The sequence below is a fragment of the Pelophylax lessonae genome (genome assembly GCF_965119305.1).
Source record: "Pelophylax lessonae genome assembly, chromosome: 3".
NCBI lineage: Eukaryota > Metazoa > Chordata > Amphibia > Anura > Ranidae > Pelophylax > Pelophylax lessonae.
In genome coordinates this window covers 161,219,740-161,246,470 of record NC_138770.1, presented here as the reverse complement: position 1 = coordinate 161,246,470, position 26,731 = coordinate 161,219,740, and the positions used below count along the sequence as shown (strand labels likewise).

General features: G+C 39.1%; 1 protein-coding gene across 1 annotated transcript in view; it reads left to right on the top strand.

The window, feature by feature from the left end:
* SNTG2 (syntrophin gamma 2) overlaps window positions 1-26,731 on the top strand; it is a gene marked incomplete at its 5' end in the record, with an annotated part of 517,099 nt that overhangs the window by 281,131 nt on the left and 209,237 nt on the right. The window contains one exon of the mRNA XM_082250803.1: window positions 19,982-20,098. Coding sequence (XP_082106929.1) covers window positions 19,982-20,098 — 117 coding nt within the window. The remainder of the gene's footprint in view (window positions 1-19,981; window positions 20,099-26,731) is intronic.

Below are 26,731 nucleotides of genomic sequence, written 5' to 3'. Positions count from 1 at the left end.
GTGGAACTTTACCCATAGCAACTTGATAAAAATAACAACTTGGTAAAAATAATGTTCTTTAGCAGGGAACATACATTCTACATTACTGTTTACATTACATTACCAAAATTAGTGTGTGCTGTAAATTGCCTCCAGCATTGCACCTGTTTCTTCTTTCCACAGGTTGCCATTTTGCTGAAGCCCAGAGCCCCTGAGCAGCAGAAAATCTTTAGGCTGGGTCGACCTATAGTGGCTCTGATTTTTGGCACAATGCCAAAAAAAATGCTGAGCATGTGCAGAGCAGGGAGAGACAGTATATTACTGTATTGCAAACTGTAAAGGCATGGATTTTTACTGCTTTACATTGCTATACCTGCAAAAGAGGCCAGCTTGAAGCAATCTAGCAAGACTTAATTTTCTGACTAAAGCTCCACTTTAATAAAAAACTTCTGAAAAAAAGCAGCCAATCACACAAACAAGAAAAAAATTTTCAGAAAACCTCAGATTGCTGTATTGCAAGGAAAAAAATGTTTTAGAAAACCAAACTGACTACAGAATTAACTCACAAAGAGGCCTTGCCCCCTGACATATTTCAGCCCACCCACCAGGGCCTAATTATAGAGGGCCCTTACAATTATGCCCTGGTGGGTGGGCTGAAGAATGTCAGGGGGTGTGGCCTGAGGAGTTATATTGTCTGAGGCTTTCATATATATATATATACTTCTATACTCTAGGACTGGCTATGGCGAGCAGTGGTTTCATGCTTAAATGACTACAGGATTAAGACATATCTAAAGCCAAAACCTTTTTTTTTTTTTTTTTTTTTTAAATAGAATAGGGAAGAAATAAAACCCCTGACAGTTTTTTTTTTTTTGTCATCTGTGATCCATTTAGAAGTTTTTCTTAGAGACTTCGGCAGAGAGAATATCAAAAAATCAATCTCTCCAAAGTGAGGTAAATCCCCTCCTATCAGGTGCCCCCACTGGAAAAAAATGTTATGTACCTATTTTGGTGAAAACTCAAATTTTGAAAAAATTGGATTTCTCTTAATTTCAGGGCCAGTCACTGGTGTGGAAAATATACATTCCAAATGTGTTTCCGCACTGTGTATAAAATGCACTGCCATTGCGATCTGCTGTGGGCGCCAATACATTGTTAATGGCACCCTAAACGCAGATTGCAACCACAGTACATTTGCGGGCACTAGATCGCATGGTACCATGAAATTTGGTGCGGCATGTTTTCCAAAAGTAGCGCATGCATTACATTTCATGTGGTCCAGTGCAATTTACAAGCCATTCAAATTAATGGGATGCCCAATCGCACTGAGAGTTATTGCACCGGAACACAAACCTTCCTGTGCGATTCTGGCGGGAACTGGCCCTAAGTCCCTGTGGCCAAGGTCAACAGAACAAATAAAAGAGGTGAATCTTCCCAATGGGGACATAAAGAATTAAAGATATACAGGGGTTCTAACCCCTTACCCTTCTATCCAAAATAAAAAAAGTGATGCCATGTAAGCACTTTAAATGTAAGGATAATTGTAATCACATTCAATTGTAAAAGGGTATTAGTATCTATTATAAATATCATTTGTTTAGCAAAAAAATGATTGCTCCTCTTTAATTTGCACCGGGGTCAATGCATTTTCCAAAGTCTAAACTCTTTTTTTTTTTTCTATAAAAGAGTGAATTCTGATATGCTTATAGATATGTTGTTTACCAATGATTTTAAAATATTCTTGGATCTGACAGCTAGTTCCAAGTGGATATCTGCATGATACAGAAACACCTGCAAGTTTATTAGATTTACACTGTAAACAGAATACTGAATACATAAGCCCTGCTCAGTAAAAGAGGTGACAATCATTTCGGAAGGTGCCGTGATATAAATGTATTTATTCAGAGCGAGGCAGGCGCACAGAATGTGTATAAATTTGACATTAACCTCGTTTAGAGCAATATAATATAATCAAGCAAGTGACAATTGAGAGCCAGGGTTTTGACATAAATCAGAACAACTAAAGGGGGTTAACTAATACATTTGAAGTCAAAATAAAGGTTTTTTTTTTTTTTTTTTTTTTATTTGCTTAAATATCACACAATGGTAAAGGAGTTCTAAAATATAGTTACATATTTAGTCAGGTTGAAAAAAGTGTGTGTAGTTCAACCAATAGATATGCCGCCATATTTTTCTCTTTGAATATTTTTATTGAATTTCAGTAAAATATAGAAACAGACATTATATCGACCTGCAAGGCCATAGGCAGCAAAAGGAACAAGTACAAAAGAGGGATTCGTAACACAAAATATAGGTTAGTTATAATAACAATCTTATCCCAAAATTGTGTAGAGGACAAGAGAAGTGTAATTGTCAGATACAAAACTCACTGTACATTATTATAAGCATATAAAATATAATAGAAGTACAAGTGGAACAACGGTATAAGAACAACATAACTAAATAACAGCCGAATACTTGGAGAGCAATTCTGCCACCCCAAAGAAATCAAACTGTGGGCAGGATGTCTCCGCCAAGGCAGTTCAGCATTCGGGACAATGACAGTCCTTCAACCTGATGACCAGCCATTAGGTGTGGGTGAGTCAGAACTAGAACTACTGGTTCTATACTACAGTATAGAAAAAGTTAACATTAACCTTTAGCTATACCATGGAAATTTTCTTGTCAATCTTTTTATTGAATTGAAAAGAGGAGAGTGCAGGACCAACAGTAGAAAAGTCGCACATCTCAACAATAAACATCTCAATGAAAAAACAATTACTTGTAGGACAAGGCTTAAAAAAACAAAAGTGAGAATGATGAGCCTTACTAAGAGGGCCTCACAAGTCAAATAACACAAGCATATGGAGAACCATGCTTACATTAGTATTCATTGAGCTTCAGACAAGAATGCCCTGGGCGTCATGATAGAACACATGCAATTCATAAGGAAAATAATAAAGGGAAAAAAAAAACAAAGAGGGAGAAGAAAGACAAGCTAGGCAGAGTTGACCCGAGAAGTAGAAAAGGGGAGAAGTAGAGAGGGGCAGGATAAATCAACTAGGAAATTACTATTAGAATATCAGGAATCCGGGGTGCAAGGGGGCTATGACATAATGCCCAAGGTTACTAGATTGCTTTAAAGACCCAGACTTTGTTGTGAAGGATGCCAACTAGTTTTTCTTTGGATATAATCCAATAAGGTTTTGTTTTGCTTCTCAGAGTGACACCGTTGTTTTTTCCATGCCCTGACGAGTGTATTTTTGGCTCCTAAAGACATATAAAAAATGAGCGCCTGGGTATGTTTAGGGGTATTTTCAACTTCGTGATTCAAGCGAGCTACTGTGGGATCTTGTGGTATAGCTACTCATGTAACCTTGCATAAGAGATGGGAGAATTTATTCTAAAAGTTCCTAATACAAGGACAGGACCATCATGTGTGGAACTTATAAGATTATACCCTTTGAAGCACATGGGGGACGAGTACAGACAGATCTTGGCTAGTTAATGGGAACCTGATACATCTAGTAAAAATGTTAACATTTGTTTCTATTAGAAATATATGCATGATGTTTTTCTAAAAGTGTTTGAAAGACTGAGACCACTTGTTGGGGTCCCACTGTACCTCCAGGTCAGATTCCCAAATCTTGGTTTAGGAAGGCTTGTCTAGGGTATCTGCAAGGGAGTGAGTTTAGGGAGTTCTGTTTTGGTGAGCCAAATCATGTGTAGGTAGTGAGAGATTTGGAGGAGTCTGAATTTCTCAGTTAGGGCCATTTAAAGTTTGCTTATACAATACCCCAGTGATACGGGCCCCATTGAATTGAAAAAGTGACCTATTCTAAAAGTAATTTGCTTAGCCACCATTGGAAGTTTTTCATATTCATGACTGGAGGAAAGGAAGGGTTATGAAAAAGGTGAGATAAAGCGCAAGTGTTGGGTATTAGTGAGGGCTGTTTGTGTAGGGTGTCACACAAAGTTAGGGAGTCTGAGTGAGTAGGCACCAAAACCATAGGACTCAGTTTAGGAGGGCTCCAAAGAAGGAAATTGATAGTATGGTAAGGAACTGCTTGTCTTTCCATGAAGACTCAATCCGGTTTAGGGCCCTTGGAATACACAATGGAAATCTGTGCCATTTGTGCTGCTTAATAACACCACCATTGATTGGGGAGACCTAGCCTCCCTTAGCTTTCAACCGACAGAGAATGTTCTTAGACATTTTTTCCCCAGATTGGAATCTGAGTAGGAGTGTTTTTTTATTGCGATAGGGAGAAACTGGAAGAGGTACAGGAGACACGGTAGTAGGGTTATTTTATTAGAATTGATCCTACCTTGTCAGGATATATTATGTTTTGACCACAATGTCCTCCTCTAGCTTCTTAAACATGGGAGGGTAGTTAACAGAATACAGATTATCTATACTAGGAGGTAAATTGATTCCCAAATACTGGATAAAGTTAGAGGCCCATGAAAAGGGGAAGTGCCATTGCAATTGGTCTACTAACGCAGGAGGAACTGAGATATTTATGGCAATAGACTTGGACACATTGACCTGAAGACCCGAAACCGAAGTGAACTCTTAAACAATTGAAAGATATTAGGGGTACATATCAGGAGGAGGTTATAAAAAGCAGTAGGTCATAAGCAGATAACAATTTGTGTTCCTGTGGACCGCATTGAACTCCCCTAATATCGGGATGATCCCTGATAGCGATGGCCAAGGTTTCAATAGCGATAGCGAATATTAGAGAGAGGGGGCATCCTTATCTGGTACCTTTCCCAATATTGAAAGGCTTAGAATACTGGCCCAGTAAACAAACTTGAGTGCTAGGGTTAGAATAAAAGGAATGCAGGATTCCCAAGAATTTGACACCACTTAAATGTTCCTTCTGAGCCTATGGACTGCCAAAGGAACAGTGAAACTATCGAGTGGTCCAAAAGGGTTGTGTCCAGGATTTTGGATGCGAAAAATAGAGGAATAGAGGACTGTAAGAAGATATGATCTATTCTGGCCTAGGTTTGGTGTGGAGCAGAATAGTGAGTGTAGTCCTTAACAAGGGTTTAAGTTCCCTCCAAATATTGGTCAGACTTACTGTGTAAAGTAGATGCACTATTTTTAGGCTTTGTCTGGGAGGACATTTGGATTTATCAAAGGAAAGGTCAAATGCTATGTTTGAATCCCCTCTGAGAATTACAGTGCCCTCAAAAATGGGGCATCAGAGATTGGGTCATGGAGTCAAAAAAGGAGGCTTGAACTTTATTTGGAGTGTAGTTAGGAACAAAAGAGTATGTCACCATGTCAATAGAACCCACAACCAACAAGTATTGGCTGTCAGGGTCTTAAATCACTTTTGTTGGGGAAATGTTTAACCATTTGGAGAAACAGATTGCAACACTGCGTGTTTTATTCTCTGCATTGGCTAGGTAAAATTGGGGATAGCTCTGGTGGATGAAGGAAGGACTATAGGAGATAGGGAAATGGGTCTCCTGTAGGAGAATTAGGTCTATTTTTTTGTAGTTATAAAGTTGGAGTAATTTCTGTTGTTTTACCTGGGATATTAGTCCATGGACATTATGGGACGCTATGTGTAAATTCAGATTAGTAGGATTGGAGTTAGACATGGATCAGAGGGTATGACATCTCAAAAGGAAACCAAATCTCACCCTGTGGAGGTATGTCCCAGACTAGAGTGATTAAATTAAAACTTTTCGGTTGTCCAGATCTTGTGGAATGCTGAGAGAGGAATTCCTAGGTGACTGTGAGAGAGAGGTGAGGTGGGAGAGTAAGAAGGGGAAACAAAAAGATAGGTGAGAAAATACAAAAAAGAGAAACCAGTTAAAACAGAAGTAATATAACAACCCCTCAAACCCACCATGGATGGGAAGGGACCAGCCTCACCCCACCACAAAACCTGAGCAGGTTGATATCCCCAAACTTAGGGGACATTGTTCTGTCTGTGAGAGGAGGGCATAAACCACTCAGTGACAGATGGAGGTGCATTGCCGCCGCTTTCGCTACCCAGCCTTGAGAAACAATAACTAAGCAAATAAACAGAGTACTGCCCCGTCATATGCTGAGAAGCAAGAATCTGTATAATTACCCTCCTTCAAGCTCTAGACTCCAGCGGTGACACTATCACAGACAGAATATCTTCTATACCGAGCTCAGAGCAGCAGAAAGGGCAAAAATAACATAACAAATTCGCCAGGTTAGACCTCAGGTATCTGTGTCATCCCTAGGGATCTCTCTCAAAAAATGTTGGGAGCCTATGTGAGGGCACTACAGTTTTACCAATAAATCTAATGTGCAAGTACACTACAGTTCAGGTGCAGTCCCAGGACTATATGTGCTTGTTGAAGTATAAAAAAATAAATTAAAGTATGACAGCGAAATAGGCTTCTTTCCCTAGAGATATCCCCTAGGGCAGAGGTCTTCAAACTATGGCCCTCCAGCTGTTTAGGAACTACAATTCCCATCATGCCTAGTCATGTCTCTGAATGTCAGAGTTTTACAAGGCCTCATGGGATGTATAGGTCCGCAACAGCTGGAGGGCAGTAGTTTGAAGAGCCCTGCCTTAGGGAATAGGTAAAGTTAGCTAGGGTGAAAAACAAGAAGTGCATATGATGAGGGGAATGACTATCAATAGTTCAACAATTTAGATGGAAAAACAGGACATCTTTGACCCCAGCTGGGAAGTCCCGTTCAGGGCTGTTGGGAGTCTCTAGACCTCTTCGGTTGCTGTTTCTACCACATAGGGGTGAGGGGACTAGGGGGAGAAGGTCTCTATGTAGATGAAGATCCTCTATGGGTGGAAGTTGGTGGCAGCTCTTGGGTAATCAAAACTAGGTGTAGTAGCATGCGCTCATCTTCCAAGAATGACTAGAAGCCATAGGACTTGTTCTGATAGGTGACGTTTAAGCAAAATGGAAAGGACCATCTGTGTGTTACTTCCTTCTGGATTAGGAACTGGAGAAGAGATTTCAAGGAGATTTGCCTTTGTATGGTATAGTTGGCGAGCTCCACAAAGACTTGGACCTGCTGTCCTTGAATTGAGAGTTTGTCAGAATTGCGGGAAAGTTTCATAACTTCCTATTTTACTGAATAAAAGTGAGGGTTGACTATAATGTCTCTTGGTAGACCATCTGTGCATAGCAGTTGAAAGGCCCCGTGTGTCCTATCCAACTCCAGGCGATGGTCTAGGATGTCTGCGATTAGGTCCTTAATAAAGGAGTGGACTACGGGGTGAACTTCTTTAACCAATTCAGGCAGGCCCCGGATTATGAAATTGTGGTGCCTGGATCTGTTCTCCAGGTCATCAAATTTGGACAAAGCAGTCTCTAATTGATCTTGGAGATCTTGTATTCTGGAAGTATTTTGGTTAGTTTTGACAACATTTTGAATTATTATACATTTTGTATTAGAAAATGGCATAGCTAATTATCAAGTTAAATGTTGAATAATTTGTAGGGATGTAATTAATACCTCTATATTACCTAACACAGAATATTACAGCCTAACATAGAACATTCAGAATGCCTCTGTACTCTTACTTACTCAGTGGAGGTTCTTGGGGTGTAATAGTTCTAAAGAATCCTAGTACCAGTCACCTTAAAGTTACTCTGATGCTACAGTAAATATTAAAAGATCTTGTAAAAGAAGAGACTTTATACTTATCTATTCCATTGCCCTTTCCTAGACTCTTCTCTCTGTTGCAAAGCAAAAGCAACAGAATCAGGTCTGTTGAACATTTGCATTCCCCAGCATGCATCATGATTCTCCCCACTGGCCCTTCATCCCTACAAGGCACAGTAGTGATGTAGGGGCTGATGGGAGGAACCATTATATGTTTACGAGATGAAGAAAAGGGGAGACATTCTGCAGTCCTAACATACTTCCTGTCCTAGGATGACAACACAATTCCTTTATAGACAAAGTACAGTTAGCGAGGTTTGTTATCCTAGTACAGAGGGTAGGTTATTGGCAAGATTGATATACTGTATGAAAATAAAGGGAGAGAGAGCCTGAAAAAATAAAATAAATAAATAATAATAATGCAGTCCCACATTTAAAGACAGACAAGCTGCAATATATTGCACTTTTGTTCTTGGGTTTAGATATATTTAAGGTCAGGGAATCAGATTATAGCAAATCCAGGATCAAGATGACAGTAATAGACAAAGATCTTTTAAAAAAGAGTTAGCTTAATGAAGTCAGCTTACTTATATCTGTCCTCACAGGTTCACTTTAACAGCTGCCTGGAGTCCTTCTTTAACATTCATGCTACATTTGGTAGATTAATATTAGAAACCTAAAATAATATTTAAGAGAAAATAAAGAGCTCTAAATAACTTTTAAGCCTATCGGTGCGAGAAGAGAAAAGGCTTTTAGGAAGTGATAAAAGCTAAGTCATGAAACATTCTTGTGGTTTATCTTTGATAAATAATTTTGCTGGATCTTCACATATCAAATTGTGATATATCCACACCACATTAGTCCAGATATAAATTCTGCACTTCAAGCACTTAAGTTGCATCTAATGCATTTTTTATTGGACGTTGCTGGATTTATGAAAGACTCACACTGGGAAAACCACAAAAAGAACCCTTCATTGATTAAGATTTACAAACCTCGGCCTGCATAGCATTGTTTTCAGGAATAGAAAACAATAAATCAGAAGCCATATTTAGCACTGCTGGAGTCAATACACTTTCTACACAAACTTCCTTTAATCTTTTTTCATAGTAACATTTTGTTGGGCTGCTGTGTGAATGGAATGTTACTTATCTTATTCAACCGATTCAGTACATGAAAAGCGCACTATAGGAGTCTTGCCTCTACAGGACAAACAGACAACACACAAGCATTTATACCGACCATGGTAAGACTTTGTTAACAATATTATATCATATTTCATGTTATATTGGCAAATGTTTGCCAAGCATCCCTTTGTGCGTCAATTCATGTCAAGTAAAAATCAATGCTGAGCATATACACAGCTATTTCCTAGCAAATTCAACTAGCTTTTTGTTGCAAAAATTCTTAAATGGATCAGGACAACCTATCAACAACAGTTTGTATATTTATATCTATAAGATAGACATAGTAGTAGACTGCTTTCACCCAAACGTCCATTCTGTGATAAAACATTGGTTGAAAGTGGTTAAAGGAAAACCCCACTTTCATTCAAAAATAATATAGCATAACATTTGCTAAAACACAAAAAGTCAAAATCCCATAGTCTGCACTAAAGACTGGGCAGCTAGCAAATTAAACAATATATGGTAATTCCAAGGAACTCTGGGAAAATTACAGCTCCAAAACTCCACATCTAGCTTTCACCTGTCAAAGAAATGATACATGTACTGTATAGAATTAAAAAACAACACTAAAAATAAGATGTAATGATTCAGCAGAACCATAAAATAAATATAGTGACTGAAATAATCATATAACATGGACAGTTGGGTAATTTAATAATCTCATGTACAAAGAAAAATTGTCCATCAAAACGTTCATAAATAAAGTGTTATCCACCAGGCAAATGGACAAAGTGACATCTAAGTCTTGGATCTGAAGTATTAAGGGATTGAAGGCCCAACATCTGGAGGTAGATATTCAGTTTACCAGAACCTCTACCTCATTGATAGATACATACAGCGCATGTTTAACAAGCCCAGGGATAGCTGGATCTCTCCCTCTGTTTTTCGATCGCACTGCAGCCTGAATCACAACAGCTTTCCTCCAGGGGCCCCCTCACTACCCATATGGAAGAAAAATATATTTCCAATATATTTAGGGAACAATTTTTCGAAATATATTGAATATGGCCAAAATTGTAGCATTTCAAATATATTTCCAATATATTTAGGGAAAAAAAATTTAGAAATATATTGAATATGGCCAAAATTGTAGCATTTCAAATATATTTCCAATATATTTGGGAGAAAAAAATGAATTTTTTTTAAAATATATTTTAAATATATTTTTCTTCCATGTGGGTAGAGTCCATGTCTTGCCAGTTATGTGCCACTCGGTAACGTGATAACCAAACAGGGCAAAAAGATAAGTCTCATAGTGTAGTACTAAAAAAATGTATTAAAAAGTATTTATATACCGCACCAAGTCAAACAGCTAAACACACCTACAAGCCAAAGCTGCCTTGTTGGACAGCAGAATGTCTCGTTAGTAAGCTCAAAATTCTGCTGTACGCACATTCTGTCTAATAGGACATCATCAGGGGCTGAGCTTACTAACAGGCCACACTAGATTATAAAAGTACTGCCTACATGGCCCTCTCCTCTGAAGTCATGCTTGCAATTAACCATAGCGTGACTGCAGGCTTACACTATGCTGTGCTACCTTAAAGAGGCGAGGAAGGGCCGAAAATAAGCTACACCAAAAATAATAAAGAGCTTATATTAATATATAGAAATTTTGGGGATTAAATAGAAGGCTAACTCCACAGGATGTATTTCAAAGTAAACTGACGAGACATGCTGCACATGACTGACACACAGCTCCCCCTTTTTTTTTTTTAGATTTTTACAAAAAGTGCACAAAGTGATGCATTATTTATGTCTCTGCACAGCAGCATTTGCTGTGGGGTGACATGCAGGGCCATCCAGAGAGGTGTGATTATGCAAACATGTTGCAAAGTATCGCACAGAGCTGGAAAGCAGACAAAACACCATATTCTTGTGTGACCATGACACACAGAAAACTATGGTGTTCTGTGTGTTATCGCACTTTCCTGCATTTATCCATGAGGAAAAAAGCAGATGACTGCACATGGTGTGAACTCTCCCTAAAGAGGAAGTAAAGCCTGTAAAAAAATATATATTTTGGGTTACCAAAATGCATAATGTGCTGGTATGCAACACATACTAGCACATTATGTGACACTTACCTGCAAACAAAGCCCACGTCATTCCCGCTTGAGGCCGCATCCATCTTCAGCCGTCTTCTTTACGGGTCTGCAGACTCTGGCTGTGCTACTGGCCGGAGCCACGTGACATCACTCCCATGCATGTGCGCGGGAGCCACCGATCACAGCACAGGGCTCTGAAGAGAAGGCACGGGTGCCCGTTCCTTCAGAGTGCATGTGCAGATGACGTCATCGGCTACATGCAATGTAAATATCTCCTAAACAGTGCAAGATTACGAAATATTTTCAGTACCTATAGGTAAGCCTTGTTATAGGCTTACCTATACTGTATGTACAAACACCACAGGGGGTATACAACCTCTTTAACTACTTCCAAGTAGTACTTCCAAGTGGATGCAGACACTGCAGCCTTCCTCGCCACAACACAGAGATTTCACCAGGTGAATTTTAAGAGGCTGGCCCTCCTATTCAGTCTGTCAAGGACTTAGTGAAACAAACAGTAAATTCTTTAGAAAAAAATAGTATGAATCTATAACAAAGTTTGGTAAAATTCCTGCAACATACATAATTGTCTCAAATAGGATTTCTTTTTACTTAAAATATTGGAGGTACAGTGTGACTCACACATAAAGCAAAGCAACAAGTTAACTTCCATCCTTTCATGACCAGGTGTCCAGATCAAATTTAGCATTGTCAGTATCTGGGAAATTAAATTGAAGATCACGCAATGATTAATTTGCATATATATATATACAGTATATATATATATATATATATATATATATATATATATATATATATAATAAAAATTCTATATATATTTAAGTTTCAAAGGCTGACAAATGGAAAAACATGTAAACAAAATCAATAAACATTTTTTTTTTTTTACTTTCAATTGTTTTTTATTGGTTTTTCAAAACAGTATTAACATAAACAGTATGTAGGCCTGCAAGGCCTGGATCAGTATACAAACAGGTAGAAGAACATTGGTATAAAATAAAGAAATATAAACAGGTTAGAAATAAAGCATCAACAGTGATATACCATCCGCGTGAATAGTAACATATTAATACCAGTAGTAAATATTATTATTTTTTTTTATATTTTATTTTTGCATACTGTATATGTATCCAATTATTCCAGTATTAAAGCAATATCACTCCAAATGCCAGATTTTTTAGCATTGTAGATGCCAGAATATTTGTTTTTTTAAATTAAGCCTGCATGTCACTACTACTGTATGCGATAGCTGCAATAGTGTTGATTCAAACAAGAACCACTAAGACTGACTCTGGATTGTGGGGACTGAAGCTATAAGTGACAGCTGGAATTGAGACCCAGAAGATTCACAAAAAATCAGATTCTGGCTCACAACAGGTTTAAAAAAAAAAACCTGTCAGCTTTAAAAAAAAAAAAAAGTTTTCTGCAATGCAAGAATATTTATCCTACCACTTGTTCCTGGAATCTTGCCTTTTTTCGTTTGTAGAGCTATGGCTGCCCAAGAATCTTCACATATAACACAAATCTGGGAATATTGTTGTTGAGCAACCTTTGGGTTCTGTTTTTTTTTTCTTGGTGTATGTTAAAAAGAAAAACAAACAAAAACCTAGGGCTCCATTTTGAACATTTGAGGAGACAGTAAGTGAGGGTCATCCCTGAAGTCAGTGAGGTCAGCCCTATAGTAAAGTAAAATTGGTTTCAGATAAAATAGCAGAAGAGGGTTTTATGGTAATAAATCAAGCAGTCTAAACAGTTAAAATGCTAAAGCAATGTTTTTTTTTTTTTGTAATAATAGTTACAGCAGATGCAGTGCATTTATTTTTAAATTAAAACTGTAATGGGTTTTAGTCAGTTTGTTTTTTTTTTTTTTTTCAAGTTATCTATTCATAGTTAATTTTTGATTTGTACAAAGCGTTTATTTTACAAATAAACACAGTAATCCCATGATGGTGATTTTGCAGAAAATGATTGGCTTCTAAAGTAAAAGACCAATACTGGCTGGTCATTTTTTTCATCTTAGTCTAATTAAAAAATCAAGATGAGGTCATATATACAGTTCAGTGGGGAATGGGAGGTGGGGGTCCTGTCTCTCAATTATTCAGCTGAGTACTGTATATAATCTGATAATGAAATCTGTTCAAAACATTTGCTACTCACAGTGGAGCAATATAGTCAGATACAGTCAAGATAGCAACAAAATAAATGTGTTTACTATATTCATATAGTGAAAGATGAGTTATTATTGTTTAAAAGTTATTGTACAGATGAGCTGGACCATCGTTGACAGTCATTATTGTTGTTCCACATGTATGCATGCCCTCTTTTGCCATCGCAAAACCTTTTAAAAATCTGTCTCCATCAAAACATCACAGAGAAGGGGTCGATACCCAGCAAGATGGACGTTTGGTCCAGGAGCTCCTCATGACCGCCAGGAGAATTGCCACATATCGGAGCCCACAGAACTATTTTGATACCTCACACATCACCCACAGGTGTACTACACCACCAACCATGCCACGAAGGAAAAGAAAAGCGTCAGAGCCTTGTAAACTCTCGGGTTTCTTTCCACCTGTCTTCCAAGAGCCTTAGCAAAATGGTGACAGTGACCAAACCACTCAGTCCAAGGCTGGCTCTCTAGTGACCGCCTCTGCATTATCCTCCCTGGCTAGCGCGATCGTCACCGCGGATGTGGACGTATCTGACATCTCCACACCCACCTTCTTCAGCCCAGCAAAGTCTGAAACCCGCAGGGACCTATCCCCATCATATGAGGATGACATGCAGGAACAGGTAGGTGCAGACTCTGCAGAACTTACATCCAGGCCTCAATCAGACCCTAAAGCAGCATTCCCCAATTCTAGCCAGCCAGTGTGAGGCACAGTACTCAAAGATATGCTGCTCTCTCTTAGAGTCTCCTTACATTCTGATCTGCCGAATTGTATAACACAGCAAAAAGTAGAGATCCAAGAATTGGGAGAAAGGGTTAATCATGTGGAAAACACCCTGAGTGATTTTACTGAGAATTACAACACCCTAGTGGATGCACACAGAGCACAGAATGAGGATATGTCCTGGATTAAAACAAAGCTAGCAAACCTAGAGGATAGGTGACAAATAAATAATTTGAAGATCAGAAGGATACTCCAGTCTTCTCAACTGCCCCATTTCCTGAAAGAAATGTTTCTAGCAGTTCTTCCAAACCTCACGTTTGCTGACCTAACAATAGACAGGATCCAGCGGGTGCCCAAACCTTTGTTCCTGCCAGCTGAATTTCCTAGAGATCTGATCCTCAGAGTTCCCTTTTTCTAGGTCAAGGAACAGCTGCTGGAAGCATTCTGACATCAATCACAGCTTCCTGAAAAGGCCTCAACTTTTTGCTTACTGCCAGACCTCTCCCAGTGCACTTTTCAGCAATGCAAGAATCTAATAACGATTACTAAACTGCTCCTGAACCATAACATTACATACAAGAGGAAGTATCCAGCAAAGCTAGAGGTTATTCATCAAGGCTCCACTTCCTGGGTAAACTCCCTGGTAGAAGGCCTGTCAATGCTATGTAAATGGGATATCCTTCCCGCTCAAGCTCCTGCTCAATCACAGGCTAATTTTCCCCACAAATCAGCCTCGGATTGGCAACAGGTTTTTCATAACCGCCACACTTGGTGCTGCTAATGTCGGTCTCCAATACAACCTGCGCAGAGCATGCTTTGTTAGCCCCCGGCTGGAGGATGAGTGCAGACCACTGCACTCCTAAACTCTGCAACATGTTGCAGCTCATGCTGCTTTTAACTTCCCTAGTTGTGAGAGGATGAATCTTTTTATTGTTTCTTAAGTTCATCGTTTTATTTTTTACCACTTTGCTAAGTTCTTGGTTGGAACTCTACGTGTTTCTGGACACAAATTGGTCTTACATTTCTGAAACCCAGCTCCTCTTATATGCCCTTCTTCAGAACTGGACAACGATAGCAGCCATTATTCCTATCTTTTTTGCAACCTTCAATCAGTCTTACACGAACCTGTGGCCCATGTGGATACCTTTGCCTCCTCCACATAATAGCATAAGCTTCAGAGTCACCTCATCTAGCCAAGTTACCGGCATCAATGGGATTTAAAGTACTGTCGTTAAATGCCACCCGGCTAAAATTAGCTTTATATGGAATGAAGCTTCCAAACAGAACACCGACATACTGTATATCCAAGAACACACTTTGATGCCCAAGCAACACCTCGATGCACCCACAAGGCATACCCTCATATCCTCCTGTCCTCCACATCCGGCAAAAAAACAAGGGGTTCTACAAGCTAAATGGAATTCACAAATGAGTATTACCAATGTTTCTCCCCATATTTTAATTTTGTCCCTGTATCTAGTGGAAGTTTTCACAGAAGAAGCTCTTAAAGCATTATTCCCAGAACAGATGTTGACAGCCAACATAGTTTCCTTGCCTAAACCAGGAAAATATTCCAATACTCTGGTCAAATTTAAGCCTATATCCTTGCTAACTCTGATATCAAGATATATGCAAACTTCTTGCAATTTGTCTGCACTAAATCCTTTCATCTCTGATACAACCCGATCAGATTGGGTTTGTTAGAGGCAGACAGGCTTCTGACACCATTAGGCACATCCTAATATTATTCAGTTTGCTGAGCGAACTCAACTGCCTTCTCTGATTCTGTCCCTTGATGCAAAAAAGGTGTTCGACAGAGTTCATTGGGGGTACAGGTATTGGCCAAATTTGGCTTCTTTGGCATGATATTATCGGCTATACTGGATTTTATTCTACTCCTTCTGCGAGAGTCTACTCCTCCAGCTTTCTCTCTAAATCCTTTTTCATATCGAACAGGATGCGACAGAGATGCCCCTTATCTCCCTCTGTTTCTAACTTAACTTTAACTGTTTAATCATAGAACTCTTGGCTGAGGCCATTCGATCCAACCCGGAAATCTCTGGCTTTTGCTTCCATACCATCCTCATGTTATCAACCTATTTGCAAACAATGTTATTTTGATGCTCACTAATCCATCCAATTCCTTACCTCACACCCATCAGGTCCTGACCTCTTTTAGTTCCATCTCATACTATACAGTATAATTTTTCCAAGTCATTGATTCTTGACCTTGGTCTCTCCAAACACTCCTCATCTGCAACCTTCAAGAAATTTCCCTTACTCTTGGTCAGACAAGGGGTTACCTTACCTAGAAATTACGCTAACATTTTGGGTCATGCAATTAAGTGAAGCTAACTATAAACCACTCATTAATAAGCTACAATCCAAAATGCAACATTATTCATGCTGTGAGATTTCCTGAATGGGGAGAATGGCTACACCTAAAATGATGATTTTGCTGCAGATCCTTTATCTCTTCATGAGTCAGGACCCTTCCTATCCTGGTGCCACCAACCTACTTACAATCTCCTAAATCCATTATAAAAAATGTATTTGGCAAGGCAAAAATGCCTGCTGCCCCCATTCTCACTCTATTAAACACCTGGAAAACTGGTGGAGTCAGCCTCTTAGACATTACAGACTAATTGACTGCCACACAGTTAACCCAACTAAAACAAAGGTCTACCCCTTCTCCAGACAACCTATGGTTAGATATAGAGTCCTCTTCAATGGAATCTCAAGACCTTAAGGGTCTTTTATTGACATATTAAAGAGAGTAGATATCACCACTCTCCCTGTTAGTATAAAAGCAGCATTACTAGCCTGGAGAACCATAGCTCAACAGGAGGTCTACATGGTCCATAACATAGCAGTCTGTACCCCTCTATCCACACTGAAAACTCTCATCCCCCACCTTTCCACAAAACAGGGGAGCAAAGCTTGTATGCAGTGGGTGGAAAATCTTATCACTGAATCCGAATCCTACAAAGATTCTACTATATCCCACCTAAAGGTGCTTTCAATTATTTATGTGCGTCGGCATTCCTAAAAAATCACCAATATGTATATACATCCTGCAGTGTGGCAGTTCCTTACCAATTACAATCTCAAAAATAAGGGCATATCCTTTTTGTATTCACTCCTTGTCAAGGTCTTACCTTGCCCTTCTGTTGGCAGCCATCTTGGACATGTGCAGACTGCTGCTTCCTATAAACACTGATTGCATCATCACTTGTCTCATGCTTGGGTGTTGCACAATGATGATGCTGTACACCTGACTATATCAATCACCTGATGGGTTGCAGTCCTTGCCCTTGCATTTGTGCTCCAAGGTACATCACTGCTAGCAGTCTTCTGTTCTCCGTGTTCCTCCGTGTCTGACCAGTGTTTGCTGATGACTCTCCTGGCTCTCGACCCCGCATTGGCAGATGATGCGGCATCGACAGACTACCCGCTTCTGGACTCGACTTCTACTTGGATGACCACCCGCTTCTGGACTTGACCCCGGCTGTTCCTGATCTTGCTCCTTTCTCTTGCTGTGCGTTTATTGTTGTTTGCTCCAATAAACTGCCTTATTTTACCTGCATCCTGTGTGGTATGGTTTTCCTAGCACCCTGACACCCTGACACACTACAGGACAAAATTACCTTTTTTTATAAAACCTCACCATTTCTTCAGTGGGAACATGACCTCAATCACGTCTTTACAGATGACCAATTAATAGGGGGCATTAGATACTCCCAAACTGTTACCTATTGTATCAATCATTGGGAATAGTCACAGAAAATCTTATCCAGGCGGTACTTTTTGCCCCCGACCTGCCTAACGAAATTCTCCCCTGACAATTCCTCCCTATGTTGGAGAGGATGTGGTCACACTGGTACGTTCTTCCACATATTCTTGGCTTGTAAAAGTCTAACTAGTTATTGTGAACAAAATAATATTAAAACCTGTGCTTGATTAATGTGTACTAATATTACCTGCAGCTACTGCTCACTTAGGAAAAAAGACCAAGCAATCAATACAATATTATAAAACAGCACTTCCAGGCGTACAGAAATAAATATATAGTGCACTAATAATGTAAACTGAATGATTTGATAGTGATAATAATAATAAAGTGCATCAGTGACAGAAAATGTAATATCATACAATCACATAATTATTTAAAGTGCAAAAATATATATATATATAAAGTGCCAAATGTGCATTAAGTTCAAAGTGCAAAATATAGTGCAGTCCAAAAAGTTGTATACAGTCCACTTGAATCAAATAAGGTGCTGAATATTGTGCTCCACACAAAGTTCCAAGTGCTTCCAAAGAAACCCTTTTGGGGATCCACTCACTGGACTTAGGAAAATTCAGAACCTTATATATATATATATATATATATATATATATATATATATCCAGCTACACCTCCGAATCAACTTCCAGCCTCAAATGCAGGATATTAAACAGCCTTGGTGTCCCCCAAGATATCAATAAGGATGAGCCTTCTATATACCTCCAATTACCTCTGAAACTCCTCCATGCTTAAAATCTGGAAGCAAATTTTTATGACATCCAGAGGACTAATGAAGGCCCTTGTCACCAGTCCAGAAAGTGAATCAGCGGTTGCTACTTCAGTGGCAGACAGAAGATGTCCCTTTGAGTCAGGGTCATATCCCACCATCCTCCTAAGAGACCTCACACACTACTTCCAATGCACTCTCTTCTTCCAGACATTGGGAATTGTCACAGAAAATCTTATCCAGGCGGTACTTTTTGACCCCGACCTGACTAGCGAAATTCTCCCCTGACAATTCCTCCCTATGTTGGAGAGGATGTGGTCACACTGGTACATTCTTCCACATATTCTGGGCTTGTAAAAGTCTAACTAGTTATTGGCACAACGTTTTTCAGCTAATTTCACAGATAATAGAAATAAATATCAAGCCTGACTCTGCGTTAGCTCTATTATACCTAGGGAAAGAATGTTTCCCCAAAGAAATTCATGCCATCATTGTGCTTATTCTTTTAGCTGCCATATCTCTCCTAACCAGACTCTGGCAGACAGATAAAGCTCCTAATGTCTCAGAGCTTAGCATGTACCTTAATCTACCTTTAATTATGAAAAGGCTCTGGCTCTCAGTGCAAACACCTACTCCAAATTTAAAAAAAGCTTGGGAATTTTAGATACCAATGCTTCCTAAATGATTCCCTTGGTTACACTCTGTGGTTGCTTCCATTACACTGAAAATAGTTGCACTGATAATCACTTTGTTTGTAAAGGTTCTCACTGTATATTGATGTAATGAATGTAAGAACATTATGGACGTAGCTATGTGTTCTTCCTCCTATTTGTTCTGTGTTCTTTGTTCTTTAAACTCAATAAAAACGTATTGATAAAATAAAAGAACATCACAGAGCACCTTAAATATAAATTATAGTTATATACATTGTTATTGACATCCCTTAGAATTGCGCTGGGCCTCCACATCAACAGGATTCCCGTTGCAATGCACTGTCAATTAAAAGCAAGCAGACTTGATAGGGACCTAGTCTCTCAGTTCCCCATTTGGATCTATCCACTCAACAGGTGCTTTGGCTATTAGACTAGTTCCCTATCAGGTCCACCTCTCATGTGACTTGTAATTTTCCAGATATGGGCATTACCAATATCCCCAGCTCTGCCTCTTTGTTCATATTCAGCTTTTAGCCTGGGAATTCAGCTGAATGGGACTGAAGATAAAGGCCTATGCTGGAAACTGTCACATTAACGTCAGTTTCACAGCACAGACTTACCCCACTCTGAACACTGGTGTCTCTCTGTTCATTAGAACTCAGAACTTAAAGTGACTGTAGTAAGAACTACACACTTGACTTATACTGTTACTGTAAGTGATGCAAGAGCTTACCTCAATTAGGCGCAGGTCGTTTGAAAGGGAACTACTGCCAGAAAAGTATTATAAATGCTCTTTTTCCAGTCTGTGCCTGGAAGTACTCCTAGGGAAGATGATAATAAGTAATAAATACTATCAAATAGTGGTACTCATCTGTGGTATCCTAGGGAAGAGCTCTTCTCCATTAATGTGGCTTCTCCTGCATCTCAGGCTTCATTGGAACTCTGTTCAGCCAGTATATATGCATCTGTATTCTTATTTCCAACATACCTATATTTTAAAATAACATCTTTTTTCCCCTATAGTATTATGACATGAATTGTAATTTCTTGTTTCTCCCCAGATCTTACACATGGGCTGGGTGAGTGAGAAGGTACAAGGATCAGACGGATCGCATGTGTATAAATTTAAATTCCTGGTTCTGAAGGGATCATCATTTTACATCTTCAAGTCGCCACCAGTAAGATGATAATCATTATTGCTTTATTCACTCTTATTTTAATTAACTTCTGGTAATATGCCCAGCCACAATATTATATGGTACAGCAGTTTCTGAAGATAAGATCTAATTTATAGTGAACAACCTGGATTAAAAAGAACCTGTACAAAGAAGAATATGTTCATGGGACTCAAGTATAAGTAATGGAATGATAGCTTTAGGGAGACTTACCAACTTCTGAAAATGCTAGTTGTCTCTGTCATGCTGAGCCTCTGGAATAATTATCTTATTTTCATTTGAAAACATTGAACAAATATGCACATGAAAAGTTCTAAAATCATTCTTACTTTTCTAGTCTGTGTGATTGTTTCAGTTCAATGACCTAGCAGGGTTTATTGAACATTACAAAAGTTTGGGTGCTGAATCTGAAAACCAGAAGTCAATGGCAATTGAAAAAAGGCAGAGAATTGTCAAACAAATGCCCTGGCGTACATGGAACATGTATCAAAGCAAAAAAAAATAAAAAATGCAGCCTTTATAAATTGTTATGACAGGTGCGCTTTAGTGCCGGTTCACACTGGGGCGACCTGTGAGGCGACCTGGTCGCCTCACAGGTCGCCGCAGGTCGCCTCCCATAGGGAAGCTGCGGACCCGTTCTAATAGGAGCGACACAAGTCGCTCCGACCTAGAAAAAGGGTCCGGAGCTTCTTTGGGGCGACCAGGAGGCGACCGCCATAGACTTCAATATTATGAAGTCCGTGGCGGCCGCTCCGAGGTCGCGGCGCGCTGCTCGCACCGCGATCTCGGAGGTCGCCCCTGCAAGTAGCGTCGCGGTAATGTGAACCGGCGCTAAAATTAAAAATCCAATATTTTCTCATAGAAGGGAATAATATTTTGCTCACATCTTTTTCTGCCTTAACATTTAAAGTTATCTTTTATCTTTCTATGTATCTTCTCTTGAGAAAAAGGAATATTATGAAATTATGAAATTTCTTTAAGAAATGGCATGAGTTAAAAGTTACTAGAAAGCATTACCAGTCAGGTCTTTATTAAGTGGTCTGATGGAACCGAAAGTCCTTCAATTTCATCAGCCAGCAGTTTTTTTATATTGGTTTGGTCACTGGTTCTGAAGCAATGTTTTTCATGTCTCTAACCTCTCCTATGTATAATGAATAAACCCTTTGTTTTTAAGACAAAGTATACTTTTGCAAAGGGTTGGGGATGGTTATAACACCTGTCAGGTTTCCTTGTTGTCTATATCCCATTGGGTAGATTCCCTTTCACTTTCTGTCTCAGAAACACAACAGGACGTCTTTAAAAAATAAGAAATTGCCTCTGAGCAGGGATGGATTTATGCTTTCAGCTCCCCTAGGCCAGACTGTTTGTGTCCCCCTACCCCTTCCTCCGACTTTAATATATCAGTCCTTCATTCATTTTTCTGACACTTGCTATCTGCTGGCCTGTTTGTAGAAGCTTAATTGTACATATTTTTAATTGCTGGGGTATACAAGAAAGAAAATAGTAACATAGTAGTTAAGGTTGAATAAATACAACAGTCCATCCAGTTCAACCTGTGTAGGTGTGTTTGTCAGTGATGATAATCATTTCCCATATCCCTGTATATTGTGTTCTTTTAGATGCATGTCCAAGAGTCTTTTAAAAGTATCAATACTGCCCGCTGATACCACAAATTGTGGAAGAGAGTTCCATATTCTTACTGCCCTGACAGTGAAAAACCCCCTATGCAGCTTAAGGTTAAACAGCTTCTCCTCCAATCCTATGACCGCTTACACTCCCTGAGACTGAATAGTTTGTTTCCTATGCTGGGATCACCATTGAGGTATTTGTAATTGATATTATGTTCCCTGTCAAGCATCTCTTCTTCAGCGAAAATCAATTTAGAAGATTTATAAAAAGGATAAAGTCCATCAATAAATGTATTAAACACTAAATGCCAGTAATGACTGGCTCATAGGGGATGGTGCATGTTGTCAATTTGCTCGTAGAAGACTGGGAGTGCTTTTGCCATGGAAGAGTGAAGTTAGCAATTGACAGCCTGAACAGTGTTCAGCATCTGTGCCCTGTGAAAGCATACATTGCTGTGTTCAGTCTTGCTCTATCCTCCTTGCATGCAAGACTAAACCTTAAAAGTCAAGAAAAAACTTGCACTATAGAATTATAATAATTGTGCTAGTGCTCCTGTTTGCTGCTGTTCAAAGTAAAACAACCTTAAAAAACCCATAGTGTAATCAACCACAGCGCATAACACTGATTAAAAAAATCTAAATTCATTAATTCCCTGGCAAAAAAAAAATAAATTCATATAAATATATTTCTTAAAATTAATTGAATTTTTTTTTAAAAAAACAGTGCATTATTAAAGTCTTAGAAACGTTCAATCCATAATTAGCGTTCTTCATCAAAGGTGCTCTGTACTCAAGATATACTAAAGTGCAGAAGTGCTCCAAGCAGTCACTTGCTGTGAAAGTATTCCACACACCCCTCTTGTGCCCTTACTCACCAGAATGTATGGACCCCCAGCTGGTGTGCATGAGGGTTTTATGTGCTTATTACTAGTGAGGAGGGTGATGTTGAAAAAGAATCATCAAACTCCTTCTATATGGCTGGTGTGGTATGGTGTCTGGTCGTTAACATTGGCATTGCTCATATTTCATTGAGCTCAAATAGAGGTAGAGAGCTCATATAGTGTAATATGTTCCATTTATTCAATAAAAGAATATAAAAATACACTTACAATACTCTAAAAGGTAAACCACTTACAATGTAAAAAGAGTCGCCAGTAAGGCTTGGACTCCTCCTGGTTCACCGCGATTCATTAATGTTGACAACCAGAGACCATACCACACACCGGCCATATTGGAAGAGTTTGAAGACTCTTTTTCAACATCACCCTCCTCACCAGTTATAAACGCATAAGGGCGTGAGCGTAGGTATACCGGAAGTGACGTAGATACCGAAACAAGTGCAGAGCTCGTGGATTGTTGCAGTTTTCCATGTTTTTAAATGTGAGTTTTTAGCTGCTTATTTTATTAAATTGTTCCAAACGTACTACACTATGAGAGTACCTTTTACATACACCCTATTCCGGATTACATGGAGAGAGGACCCCTAGAAGCACCTTAGAGTATTCACTTCCACCATAGAGAACAGAGTACTAGGGAAGAGTACAGAGGACACCTAGAGGCAAGCTGACTACATAGCACTACCAACTGGGAGATATTACTTCATGCTTATTTTAAACAATATCCAGGTGAGAGGCCAGATAGCACAGCAGTGTCACTGGGAAGAAGGAAAGACTTATTAATATATGGACACTCACTATTAAATGGTGAAGGGATGCACCATGAATACACAATAAGGACTATTTGCATCTTAGTTGTTGCACTTATTTTACGGTTCTATCTGTGATTATTTGAAATGTATTAGCATTTGCTTTAGATATTTTTGAATTTGCACATTGCACTTATGTGATTTTATATGCACTTTTTACTTTTACTGTTGTAGGATCTATGAGTTTGAAACTTTGAACAGATATTTGATTATTCATTTTGTTTTTTCTGTTGGAACACTATATAAAAAAACCATACAGAATATTGCAAGACTAAATTGTCAGTGCAGCACTATTTACTTTTAATATACCTTTTATAATAGCTGTGGATAAGCTACAGAGTGCTAGCAGCAGCCGAATCATTCATTTTTTTTTTTTCCAAGTAATCTTTATTAGATTTTCCAATTATAACAGAAACCATAGTACAGGCAATGCAATCTGAACACCCAATAAAAATACAGAAGTTTCAGTCTAAGTAGTCAAGAGAAGGTGGTTAGACATTCTGAAAGCACCAATGCGAAGTATCAAGTATTATTCCACCGTATAAGATAAGATCCCATAGATAACAGGATCAAGTTGGTGTACTCTAAATAACCAAAATAACCAAGATACAACCAGGGGGGGAGTAGGAGAGGGGGGAGCATATAGTCATCCTAATGGCTGGGAAAAGTCAGGTGAAACCTATGGGGGGGGAGATATCAGGGAAATGTGCGATGGATGTTTGTATCTCCCCTCTCTCGCAGAAATCATTATTTTAATACACATACAGGTCCCTCTCAAAAAATTAGCATATTGTGATAAAGTTCATTATTTTCTGTAATGTACTGATAAACATTAGACTTTCATATATTTTAGATTCATTACACACAACTGAAGTAGTGCAAGCCTTTTATTGTTTTAATATTGATGATTTTGGCATACAGCTCATGAAAACCCAAAATTCCTATCTCAAAAAATTAGCATATCATGAAAAGGTTCTCTAAACGAGCTATTAACCTAATCATCTGAATCAACTAATTAACTCTAAACACCTGCAAAAGATTCCTGAGGCTTTTAAAAACTCCCAGCCTGGTTCATTACTCAAAACCGCAATGGGTAAGACTGCCGACCTGACTGCTGTCCAGAAGGCCATCATTGACACCCTCAAGCAAGAGGGTAAGACACAGAAAGACATTTCTGAACGAAAAGGCTGTTCCCAGAGTGCTGTATCAAGGCACCTCAGTGGGAAGTCTGTGGGAAGGAAAAAGTGTGGCAGAAAACGCTGCACAACGAGAAGAGGTGACCGGACCCTGAGGAAGATTGTGGAGAAGGACCGATTCCAGACCTTGGGGGACCTGCGGAAGCAGTGGACTGAGTCTGGAGGAAGACTGGGGAGAGGGAAATGCCAAAATGCCTGAAGTCCAGTGTCAAGTACCCACAGTAAGTGATGGTCTGGGGTGCCATGTCAGCTGCTGGTGTTGGTCCACTGTGTTTTATCAAGGGCAGGGTCAATGCAGCTAGCTATCAGGAGATTTTGGAGCACTTCATGCTTCCATCTGCTGAAAAGCTTTATGGAGATGAAGATTTCATTTTTCAGCACGACCTGGCACCTGCTCACAGTGCCAAAACCACTGGTAAATGGTTTACTGACCATGGTATTACTGTGCTCAATTGGCCTGCCAACTCTCCTGACCTGAACCCCATAGAGAATCTGTGGGATGTTGTGAAGAGAAAGTTGAGAGACGCAAGACCCAACACTCTGGATGAGCTCAAGGCCGCTATCGAAGCATCCTGGGCCTCCATAACACCTCAGCAGTGCCACAGGCTGATTGCCTCCATGCCACGCCGCATTGAAGCAGTCATTTCTGCAAAAGGATTCCCGACCAAGTATTGAGTGCATTATTTGAAGGTTGACTTTTTTTGTATTAAATACACTTTTCTTTTATTGGTCGGATGAAATATGCTAATTTTTTGAGATAGGAATTTTGGGTTTTCATGAGCTGTATGCCAAAATCATCAATATTAAAACAATAAAAGGCTTGCACTACTTCAGTTGTGTGTAATGAATCTAAAATATATGAAAGTCTAATGTTTATCAGTACATTACAGAAAATAATGAACTTTATCACAATATGCAAATTTTTTGAGAGGGACCTGTACAGTATATTGATAGCGCAAGGGGAACACATTATATATATTGATCAAGCGCATAAGACCCTTATGCACACTAGCTGGGGGTCCATACATTCTGGTGCGTAAGGGCACAAGAGGGGTGTGGAACACCTTCACAGCACGTGACTCCTTGGAGCACTTTTGCACTTTAGTATATCTTGAGCACAGAGCACCTTAAATGAAGAACGCTAATTATTGATTGATCGTTTCTAGAACTTTAATATTACACAGACTTTTTATTTTAGTTTAATAATTATAAGAAAAATATACATGAAATGTGTTTTTGCACAGGGAATTAATAAATTTAGATTTTTTTCATGGATGCATTTTGATAATTACTGCTTTGTGCTGTGGTTGATTGCACTGAAAATAAAACCTTAACAGCAGGGAGACAGCAGGTGTGACCTGGTCATGTTTAAGTCCAGGTGCTACATCATTAAAAGTGATGCTTCCAACCAATGTGTCGTCTTCACTGACAGCTGCAGCCTAATACAGAACATGCACTGACAGCAATAAACACAAAAAAATGGCATTATCAGTTGTTGACCAGCTGCCACCCCTAGCATCCTCAGAGCACTAACCATGGGCCATGTAGGTTAGACTTCAATCTTTGTCTGCCTCTTACACAAATTTCACTTAAACTCTTTTCCCCGGAAGCTTTCTATTTTTGTATGTTTTAGTGAATTTCTCATCACTTCCATATTCCCCTGTATTTATAAATTTCTCTTCAGTTTTAATCCTAGACACATTGGTTAGTGAGGGAGGGGAAAAATCATACCTACTCTATCTAAACTAAAAAAATATAACTGAAGACCTTAATTACCTTGCATATTAGGAAGTAAATGCTGTACTGTACATATATGAGATGTAGATTTCCCAGAAATGAGCAGGTTTCTTATCCTTATCCTTATCTATATCTATATTGATTTATATTAAAAGGAGACCGCATGAGAGAGGGCGAACTAAGCCAGAAGGTCATATCCACCCTCTCCCAAGACTTTCAGGTTAGGTCCGAGAACCTACAACCTACTAAACAAACTGTGAAAAAAGTGTACTGCCAACCAAAAAAAAACAAACGTGACAAACACACTAATAAAAGTGGGGAAAGGGAGGTGGAGAAGTGCTTAGTGCCATAGTGCAATACTATTGCAGGC